The 11,342-nt window shown below is 46.4% G+C and overlaps 1 protein-coding gene across 1 annotated transcript in view; it reads left to right on the forward strand.

Moving 5' to 3' along the window:
* Nucleotides 1-10,812, forward strand: part of TMEM178B (transmembrane protein 178B) — a 343,102-nt gene extending 332,290 nt beyond the window's left edge. Inside the window, exon 4 of the mRNA XM_077850173.1 lies at nucleotides 1,058-10,812. Coding sequence (XP_077706299.1) covers nucleotides 1,058-1,308 — 251 coding nt within the window. The 3' untranslated portion in view covers nucleotides 1,309-10,812. The remainder of the gene's footprint in view (nucleotides 1-1,057) is intronic.
* The last annotated feature ends 530 nt before the right edge of the window (nucleotides 10,813-11,342 follow it).

Here is an 11,342-nt window from a genome sequence, read left to right on the forward strand (position 1 = left end):
TAACATTCTTTCTCTTAAAGCAACCTCTTCTCACTGAAGGTCACTAGGAGTCTTCTTTTTTTTTTTTTTTTTTTTTTTTTAAAGTGGAGGTCCCATCATTCAGTGTGTTTTGGAAATACTCATAAGACTAGGTTAGATGGGACGCCTGGGTGGCTCAGTGGTTGAGCATCTGCCTTCGGCTCAGGGTGTGATCCTGGGATCTGGGATTAAGTCCCAATCCCATGGGATTGAGTCCATGAGTCCCTGCATGGAGCCTGCTTCTCCCTCTGCCTGTGTCTCTGCCACACCCCACCGCCCCCCCGTGTCTCTCATGAATAAATAATCTTAAAAAAAAAAAAAGACTAGGTTAGACACATGAGCTCATGCTACTGTGGGTGATGAATCTTCACGGGCAAGAAATCGCATATAGAGTTTCCTGGAGATTTTGACTCCACTGCCCCTTAGTAAAGGAATATCTCCCAGGGTCAGTGTTCCGTGGAGAACACTTTGCAGAATGTTGTCTTGCAGCAAAAGGAAAAGGAATCCCAAGATCGGGATGACTTGTTGATGGATGGGTTAAAGACAAACCCGGTGTTGTATAAGAACATTTTATATAGGAAAGTATAGAGTTTTTCTCTTTAAAGAAGTAGCAAACTACTTTAGGGGCAGGGGTGTTTTCTGTGTCTCCCAAGAAAGACAGTGAATCTTCCTTGCTTTAGAAAAATGAATTGGTCCTCTTCTGCCCCACTACACCCTACATGAGACTCTACTGTAATACTCATTTGGTATTTTCCCACAGGAGAGACTTGCCAAGTTTTCCCAAGACTGGGCAATTATTGGAGAACGAGGAAGCCGTGATCTCTTCACGCTACTCTCCTCTCTGTGAATATTTCCAGATATTGATCTCGTTCACAGACGACTCGTACCTGGGTCATACCTGGGTCGTCTCATCTTTCCTACTCGAGAGAATTGAAAAATGCTGTCAACCTCACTTCTTTCTCTCTCTCTCTTTCTCTCTTTCTCTCTCCCTCTCCCTCACCCTACCCCCCCACCCCCGGTTCCTTCCCTCGCCCTCCAGGAACCTTCTGCATCATTTCACTGTGCACCTGTGTGGCCGGAATCAACTTCGAGCTGTCACGCTACCCACGCTACCTGTATGGACTCCCCGATGACATCAGCCACGGCTATGGATGGTCCATGTTCTGTGCATGGGGGGGCCTGGGCCTCACGCTAATCTCGGGATTCTTCTGTACCTTGGCCCCTTCTGTCCAACCTGTCCCGAGGACCAACTGCCCTAAATCCAGACCCGAGAATGGGACAGTGTGCTAAAAAACAAACCCATACATATATATATATATAAATATATATATAATATACATATATAAAACAAAACTAACTCAAGATGATGCCAGTGCCAAGGTAGAGTTGAGTTGGCTCAGGCACCCGCATCTCGTTGGACTTTGTGTTGCCTCATCACCGAGATGGGGAAAGCATTCCCATCATGTGGCTCTTCCATCACTTCTTAACTTTTGGCTCCATGGTGTCTTGAAGACAGAACGAACATCGCCACCCGTGATAGCGTCCTGATTCCTGTCACTCATGAGGACGGGTGACGGGCAGGGAAGGGACAGTGCCAGTGTTCTGAAGCGGCACGGAAACAGACGAGGAGGTGCCGTCCGTGGGGCCAGCAGTGAGGACACCACCCCAACACCAATCATACCGCAGAGAAACGAAGCCCTTAGTTCGTAGAATGTAACCAGATCTTTGAGGTCATTTGCAGAACCACTTCTCCTGATCTTCCTGTTCTGATTCCCTCCCTGACCCACCAGCGACACGCAAGACGTGGAGGAGAAAACGACCGACAAGAAAGTTTTCTCTTTGTTGCCAAACTTTTGGACAAAGTGGTAGATGTGGGAAGGGGGAGAGAACAAATGTGCTGAGAGGCAAGATCCACGTCAATAAAAGGACACTTCAGTGGATGCTCAGAAAACCCAGTCTTACCTTCCAGCTGCCTTACACTCAGTTAAACAAGAGGCCGCCCTGCCCCTGACCCCACCTGCACTCCTGCGAGGGCAGATCAGAGCCTCGGAGTAACGCTGTGATGTGCGCGTGTGCGCGTGCATGCGTGTGTGCGTGTGTGCGAGACTACTCCCGGTGGATTCCTTTACTCCTTTTCACCTTTTCAAATGGAAATACTGCATCATGACTGTTGTCTCCATCATTTGTGGTCGTTTCGTGGCCCAGGCCGGAGGCCCGAGACCAAGGAAGAATAACGAGGGCCAAGCCAGTGCGGGTGCCCGTTCCTTAGCTTCAGATCCCTGGAGTGTGTGTGTGTGTGTGTGTGGTGGATGTTCCCTGAGTGTGGGGTTTTATCGTTTGTGTTGCATTTTTCTATTATTTGTATGTGCAGCTGAAATTCCCAGAGGGCAGAACCGAGAACAAAACCGCTGGGCCGAGGGCCCCATGGTCCGTCACGTCACAGTTCTGGGATGCCACAGGATTTAGTCCTCTAAATCTGGAAGTTCAAGACAAAGCTGGGCACAAAAGCCATGAGAGAAGAGGGGGAACACAGTTCAGGAGGGAGAAGGGACGTTGCCTCTGTTGCTGTTGTACAAGTACGTGTACCAAACCAGACCTTCACTCCCCATCATGGAAGCTGTCCTTTGTCACTGGACATCTACCCCTTTCCGAGGGGCAACCTCTGTACAGATGAAAGAAAATGGGTCCCATGCAGAGAAAGCACCTCCATGTCCCATGGGCTCGAGTTTGTATGATATTGTGTAAATTAATGAAGAACTCTTGACTCTTTCCATCTTCTTCCTTTTCCTCTTGATATTCAAGGCCATGCATCCCAAAATAGCCGTCTTAGTGGCTAGCACCCAAACAGAGGTGGCACAAATCCAGCCCAGTGTCTCAGGCTCACTTGAGCAAATTGGCCCTGCAGGTGTTGGCAAACCACGAAGTCAGCCAGAGTCGTGGAAGCTGTAGGGACGAGAGTCTGCTGGGAAGAGTGGGCAGGAGCAGCTGACCGTCACCTCGGTGACCCTGCTGCGGCTGAGCAGCCTTGGGGAGGCAAAAAGTGAATCCCTAGGCTGTACAGTCATGGGTCAAGCATGTAGCTGAGAATTCAGTTGCTTCATAAATAAATGTGCTTTGGGCACTTTGCCAACAGCTCAATAGCCTTCCTTCCCGTCCAAGCACCTGTTCCATCTCCCTGTCTTCTGATCTGTCTTCCTACCAGTCCTCACCTTTCCTCACCCACTAACCACCTCTCCCTCCTCCACCCACAAGGCTACAAGTCCTGCCTGCCTCCTCATCTGCTCTTTTGGACAGTGTGTGTGTGTGTGTGTGTGTGTGTGTGTAATGCACATCCACATAGGACATCCCATGTGCATGAATGGCCTGAATGAGGGTCTCTGTAAAAGTGTAGCTCTCTGGTGCATTTTCTGTGTGTTTGTGTCAATATAACCTGGATGCAGCTGTGGATATACCACTCAAGACTTCCTTCCCAGCGACATTGGTCAGCTTCTGCAAAAGATCTCGTGTGTGTGTGCCTCTTGTATGGGTGTGCTGAGAGATGAGGGGTAAGGTGTGGAGCAGGAAATGCTAGTACCTTCCAATTGGGCTTCTAAGAATTTTTAAAATAAAGGGTTTATTCTATAGGAAGAGATCTCATTTTCAAGAAAACCCAATTTTTCTATTGTATACAGAATTTTTAAAATTTTCTCCTTGAAGAGTTGCGTTTCCCCCTTCAAGGCATACTAGGGCTTGAGCAAGAGTGAGAAGCAGCTCAGATTGAGAGGCCTTGTGTCTTCCTGCCAAGAAGTATCTTGAGTGGGCTCTGCCCAGCAGGGAGAGGCAGGGGCCCATGAGCATCTGTTTGAGGCCAGAGGGCTTGTCTGTGACCAGACCCAAACTCCAGCTGTTTTCCAGCAGGAAAATGGGGGAAAAAATTCTAAAGGGGGCAACTTGCTATCACTTAAACTTTTCTTAAGTAGCCATGTTTGAAGATACTGCTTCACCGACCTATAACTATTTATACCTTCTTTTTTTTAATCCCATGCTTGCCAGAAATGGATCAGCCACTCTTTCCAGCTACTCATCTTTATGATCGATCCTTAATACCGCTTATTGTGTCCCTTCAATACTTTCCTGAAGTGTTAAGAGATTCCTAAGAAAGAAGTCAACCACCTGGGCTTAACTCACCATCAGGAGAACAGGAGCTTTGAGCTGCTGCTTTGGTAGTGGGGCCGGGTAGGAACAGATACACGCTGAGGTCTGATCCTGCTTGGGACCAATTCAAAGCGTAAGCCACATGATCAGGATGGAAGCCCCATACACATGGCAAGTCCTTGCCCCGGTGACCTTGACCCCTCCAACATAGGGATCCAGGTTAAGACCTGCTGCCCCACACTATCACTGATGCAGTGGTTTGGCTGATGGAGAAGGAGGGGGCAGAGAAGGAGAAGGAGGCTGGAGCCCCTGCCAACTTCAAGTCAAAGTAGAACCCAACCTTCTGATGGGATTTAGGGTTAGCAGCCTCATTAAAGCCCCAGCCCCGACCCCAGGTCAAGTTTAATTTCTTACAGATTGTGCATGCAAGGTCTCTGACCATGTATGTGTTCTGAGCTCTGTGGGAGGCGGCTTTCATTTCCCTCCTTACCTACGAGATTGAGGATTCAGGCAAGTGGAGTGTCTGCCTGGGAAGAGGTCCTATCTCTTTTTCTCCCCACTTTGAGAGCTTTGGTTTCTTCGTGTTTCCTCTTCCTCTCTCCACTCACTTCCACTTTCCTTCTGCATCAATTTAAAGTAGTTGATCAGTTAGAATAGTTTAGGAATCTGTTTCTGGAGACGCTCATACTCTTCAAGTAGCCCCCTTCCTCATTTGTTGTGGCTGTGGGCTTCCAGAGGAGATCAGTGGCTTCCTGGCATAAAAATATAAAACAGAATTTTTTTAATGTGCCTATTCCAGCCTCAATCCTTCTGAAAGCCTTTCAATAACTATATCCTTTCAGCTTCAGGGATCATAAAGTTAGGAAGACTCAACATCTCCACCAAATAAAGACAAAGCCTTCCTTGATCACATGTCCATATGCAGCACCCTGAGCCCATTCTGGCATCTTCTCTTGTTGGGAGGGGGGTGGTTTCCCCTAACAATGTTTGCCCTTCCTTTTGTAAGGGGAGACAATATCCTGGAACTCTTGAGTATGGATGGGCCCTACCTCATAACAGTCATCCACAGTCATGAGAAGAGATCTCAAATGAACCATGTGTAGTTCTGATTTAATGGGGGATGTGCTGCTTAGATCCCTAATGCTGCCCACCTGAGTCAGACTCAGAATAATGAAATCAAGTACAATACCCAGAGCCATTGACTCTGTCTTCCCCTGACGTATTCTGGGAGCATTAATTAACTGTTTTTCAAGTATCTGAGGGGAGGGAGCGGGAAGAAATACACTCTGGTCATCTTTGGGGTAGTTTGTGTGGGTTGCTTGGCTGATTCTTACAGCTAAAGGGAAGCTGCCTTTTCTGAGAATTTTCCTTCCACTCCAGGGGCTGACCATCCCAGTGGACAAATCCAGCCCCTTCCAGGGAAATATGATGAGTCATAGTGAGAGGTGATTTCACTGTGTTTAGAAATCATGGGTGCATACCAGGCAGGTTGGCTTCCATGCCATCTTCTAGCTGGTATCCAATAAAGTAAGGGGACAGGTTTTTAAACAAGCCCACCTGAGTTGATAGACACAAAAGATTCTGGCGTCTCTCAAAGCAGTCAACTTGGTGGGCTTTGTTTGCACTCTTTCCATTGATGCCTCCATGGTGCAAAATGTCTCCTAAAACATTATTGTTAGTTCATAGATTACATTGTTATTGGCTGTTGGATTACTTTTTCTGAACAATAGGAAACTGTAGAAAATTAGAAAAATAAAGTACAAAAAAAAAAAAAAGACTAAAGGATTGTTTATAATTCCATCACTCAGGGGCATCATGATGGTCACAGCCCCAGCACTTCCACGGTCAGTGGTTGTCTTGGGTTGGCAACTGGGGCTAGGAATGTAGTCCCAGACCACAGAACCGCACTGGTCTGCATGGACTTGACCCTGTGTTCATAACAGAAGGAGCACAGGGCTCTGAGCCCCGAAAGACCACAGAGAGACTTTTCGAAAAAGTCAGTGCCAGAGCTTAGAGATGAGCAGAACAGAGTGAAAAGATTCCTGCTTTGGTATTTTTTCTTTCTTTCTCTTTCTTTCTTTCTTTCTTTCTTTCTTTCTTTCTTTCTTTCTTTCTTTCTTTCTTTCTCTTTCTTTCTTTCTTTTTCTTTCGAGTGCTTTCTCAACCTAATTATAGGTGTAAGAGCACTGAAGCCAGAGTAACTCACTAATTAAGCTGCACATCTATAGTGCAGTTACTGTAAAGTTCATTTCAGCTCTGCACTAAATGATTTGTGACTCTGGGCACTGTGTCTTCTCCATACTTGAACTTCCTCATCCACAAAATGAGGATAGTGATAACACTTTACCTCATGGTATATTAAGGGTGACAAGGAAATTGCAAAGTGATTTGCAAACATGACGTGTCACATAAATCACGCATTGTTCAAATGATCCTGCAGCAGCAGAGCCCCCATCATGCAGAATTCTTCTGTGTGATGTCTGGTCCTCACTGCTGGAAGGACAATTGGGAGTGAGCGGTCATCTTGGCCACCAGATAGGGCCGTTCAATCCAGCTTCAGCACGTGGGATTGTTTTATCATTCGAGTCCCTCACAGAGGTTGGCTCCTTAATTTACCCATTCTCAGGCTTCCTTCCTTTTGTCCAAAGCCAATTTTGCAAAGGGCACTCTTAATCCCTCTCGATTATTCCCAGAGGTCACAGAATGAGTAAACCATCTGAAGCAAGTAGCATATATGAGCTAACACAGTTAACTATTAAGCAAGGCATGGGGTCAATGCCTTTTTTTTTTTTTTTCTCTTTTCTTCAAACATGATTTGTGGCTGTACATGCCCTAGCAGTGGGAACAGATCAGGCTCTGAAACATTTTTTAATGGTCTTTGAAGTTTAAGATGGGAACCAGTTTCAAAGAACTGGAATCTTCTTTCTCTTGTCAGTTGGTAAAGCAGATGGCTTCATCAAAAGCATATGGGTTCTCATAGGAAGTCCTTTGGATGGTGCATTCACTAGGAGATGTTCTGGGTGTGATCCTATTTGGGAAAAACTGAATCCTAGGTTCTAGACAAGAATGCACTTCCAAAAGGGTCTGCACACTTTGTGCTTTGCAGGGGGTCTGGTTTCAATGTTACTGTGAGACCTTCTCTAAGAGAAGTCCAAGTCCTTGCTCACTATAAGGATAGGGCCCAACCAAGAATGGGGGGCCTACCCAACCACAGGGGGTGTTTGTTCACTCTTGAGAAGCAGAAAATTGGGTGTAAGCATGGAGGGGTGCACAGTGGTAGCTCAAACCTGGCCTCACTTTGACAGATGCCAACTTTGGCAACTAATCCTATTCTTCATTTCCAAGGACTGAGTGTTGCTCCTTGGGGAACTCTTGTGTCTCTCTCTTCTGTCTCCCCTGACTCCCTCTGGCCAAACCTCTCCCTTCTTTCCCCATCTCCTGGAGACCCTCTCAAGCCTGAATGTTTTGGTGTGTCTGTGTCGTTGTGGATGTGATGATGCCTTTCACATAGGGAGCTTTCACTAACTCATTCTCAGACTACTTTCCCACTCCCACCCATGGTGTGACTGTTTTAGATCTAAGACTATTTGTAAAAATGTACAAATAAAAGTGGAAACTGAAAATAAGGGGGAGGGTATTGAGACTAGACACACGCATTGACGTAGCCCTCAGTTTTTGGAGGACTTATGTAGACTGTCCTAGAATCCTGACTCCAGGTGGGATTTGAAGGGAAGGAAGCCGTTGGCACAGGAGTTGTTGTTGTTGTTGTTGTTTTTTCTGGTTGCTTCTCTTGACAGTCACTAGTGTCTGCTTGGGACCCTCTGTTCTAAAGCTTTTTGCCTTTAAAGTAAAATATATTTTCCAGAAAGTCAAAGCAAGTCATCCAAGTCTGAAGGGCGAAGGTCATCACGAAGGTCACCACAAAGACCTGATCCTGGGTTTGCATTCGTAGCTTTGTCACCGGCTCACTGGGGGCCTCAGGCGAGTCTTGTTACCTCACTGTCTCTGTGTCCTCTCAGCCAAATGGGGAGCAGGGGGCTCCTGGGGCCCCTGGGGCACCACGTCTCCTTGGCCATTCTGCTGCTATCCTTAGAGGCTTCGGCCCACGCAGGTGCGTGTGCTTCCCCCCTGGAGGTCCGTTTGGAGAGTTATTCCATGCTCCTCTTGCCCCTCTCACTCCGCAGAAAGTAACCTCAAGCTAACAGCCAGTTTGTGCTCCAGTCCAAAGCCTTTGATCTACCTTTTTGTTCTCAGATGCCTTTTCCCACCCACTTTGCCATTCTCATTTTACTATCCTGACAGAGTTTTGCCAGCTGGGGTAGGAGAGTATCAAAGGAGATGGTGCCTGTGAATTGCTTTGTAATCTGTGACTCACTGTACAAACATGGCTTGTGATGTCAGAAGCAGGGAGGCTGGCTAAGGGATGCTGCCAAGCAGAAGGAAGACAGCCCTAGTGGGTGGTGGGGTACAGGCCGTGGGCAGCAGACGTGAGTTGCCTATGGAGGTAAGATAAAGAAAGCTTTGGGAAGGGGTAATGGGAGAATTACCAGAGCATCCTCAGCATGGCAAGGATGAAACAGGAAGCCCTGAGAGGCAGGGAAGTAGCAGGAAGTAGGAAAGAAGGACGGGGAATCCTACAGCACAAGGAGGTGCCTCCCCTCGGACTGAGAAGATGAGGTGCCCTGAGGTGGGGCCTATAATCCAAGCCTTCCTCCTTTCTGATGGTCCGCAGTGATCATCACTCCGGGACCGGTGTCAGGAAGGCAATTTAGACCAGTGCTGTCCAACAGAGATAGATGTAAGCCGCATATGCAATTTTAAATATCCTAGTGGCCCCAGTTTTAAAAGTCCGAATAAACAGTTGAAAGTAATTTTAACACGTTTCCACCCAACATGCCAAAACTATTATTTTAACGTGGAATCAATATAAAACATTACTGAGATATCTTACATCCGTTTCCTTTTAATGAAGTCTTTGAAATCCAATGGGCACTTTATTCTTAGAAAGCATTGCAGTTTGGACCAGGCACATCTCCAGTGTTCAACAGCCACACATGGCACCTGGCTACCATATAGGACAGCAAAGATTGAGACTCTTTGTTAAGATGTCTAATCGGACCCCCTCCCCCATGAGTCACTCGGATCTCCCAGGTGATAGAGGCCAGAGGTTGGTGTTGGCCCAGAGTAGAGCACAGCAGGGGCAGCCAGTCTGCTATCCTAACCCCTGAAATTCTGCTTCACCTGCTTAGTCAGAGAGGACTATAGCTTGTCAAATACATGTCACCTGTGCCCCACAGGGTGTCAGCACTGCCCCTGGGCATGGCGCCAATGACTCCTCAAAGTTCTAGAGGCTAGAGCAGGTCACTTTCTTCAGCTATGAGAGCACCAACTTATCCCTATGCACATGCCCTTTATCGTACAGTGGTGAGGGGGGCTAGACAGGCCTCCTCTTGGTCAAGAATAATGAACACACCATTTTGTCATCTAGTCCAATCATCTGCTAAGAACATCTCACCAATATTCGGAGCTGTTCCTTTCAGCCCCTTAATTTCCTTACATTTGTATCTTTAAGTCAAGTGCTAAAAGGGGATCCGCTGGAGATAGCAGTGACCACAGGCAAGACTGGGTTTTCTAGGAGGTTGTGGTGATGACAGGTTCTGTCCTTTGCACTGGGACTCAGGCCGCCACTGCCTATCTGTCCTCCCTGACTAGAGACCTTCCTTAGATGCGAAGAAACCTCTTTTGTGTGGGGTGGGGGTGGATGGGGAAGAAGACAGTTTTCCGAGATCTTAGCACAGAGAACAGGATAAAATGCAAGCAAGCCACCCCTGGGCATACTCAAAGCATTTCAAAGAGCCAGTATGACAAGATTTAACTCATTTAAAATAGAACATTCTGAGCCCTGTGTTACCAAGTGAAAGAAAATGAGCCCCTTTGGTGAGTATGTTTTCTATATGGTCATTAGACAGGGATCATAACTGACAAAACTCTCGAACACCTGGAGTGTTTATGGTCCACCAGATTATTGCTTGGTCAATATAGATTTCTACAAATTTACCCTTCATTTGCCTAGTGCTTTCTGACTGGTTAGACAAGGAGTGGTGTGTACTGCAGGATTCCAACACTGCCTCTGCCCTGGGAGGTAGCAAATTCCTGTGGTTATTGGTGCTAAAATAAGATTAAATATTCTGTTAATTCATTCTGATACGATGTGAATAAATGTGTTGTTTCATCTTAACAAGAATGCTACATCTTATCAGCTCTATTGTGCTGTCTGTTACTTCTCATAATTAATTAATTACAGGAAAGGTGATCCAAACCAGATCTCGAGACAATTGTACTCTTCGGAGAGGTGAATGTAACAGGAAAGTGGGAAGTGGGGGGGGGGGGATGAAAAGGGAAATTGCCAGGTTCCCGTGATTTTTGCAAGGACTGAGGAAGCAGAGAGCATTTGGGGGACTTCACTGACACTCCATCTTGCAATTTTCTTTTTCAAATTGGCAGAAATAATCGTCTTTCCATCATCGATCGAAGAAAAAAAAAGTGTCTGGTAATAATTCAATGACTTGTTCATGGAAAAAATAAAATAAATAATCTGTCAGTTGTGGAATGTAAACTGATTAAACAATTAAATAAAGAAGATCATGTTGTGTGTTTTAAGTAATTGTGTCTGCTTGGGGGAGAGGGGGCGATGCTGCAGTGTTTGGTGGAGGAGAGCCATAATTTCCCCTCAGGGTTGGTATAGAAAAAAAAAATAGAACAGCTCTCTATAGATAGCAGATTGAAGACTAATCCTGGAGGAAATAGACCATAAACATTTCAAGAAATGTGTAAGCCAAAGGTACGTGCTTTTAGAGTTTGGTGAGAGCAGGATTTGGAGAGTAATACAGAAGAGAAGGAAACTATTGTTCTTTTTCTCCTTTGTTGGCATTAGTAACTTTTTGAAGAAAGCTTTGTAAGATGCTGGAATGGCTGGTTATGTTCTAAGCCCTAAGCCTCTTTCCCAGCCGTCAGCGAGGAGAGAGACTTCTCTCTCAGCCTTCATCATCTCTGCCCCTCGCTTAGAATCACAGTTCCCATCCACCCATGTGCCTTTTAAAAGTGTCTGGCTCCTTCCCCGGGGAGGACAGCTCGGAAAGAAGACAGTGGGAGGCACATGCGTGTTAAAGGGCATTATGTGTCAGTCGACA

This window comes from Canis aureus, chromosome 15 (genome assembly GCF_053574225.1).
Source record: "Canis aureus isolate CA01 chromosome 15, VMU_Caureus_v.1.0, whole genome shotgun sequence".
Taxonomy (NCBI): Eukaryota; Metazoa; Chordata; class Mammalia; order Carnivora; family Canidae; genus Canis; species Canis aureus.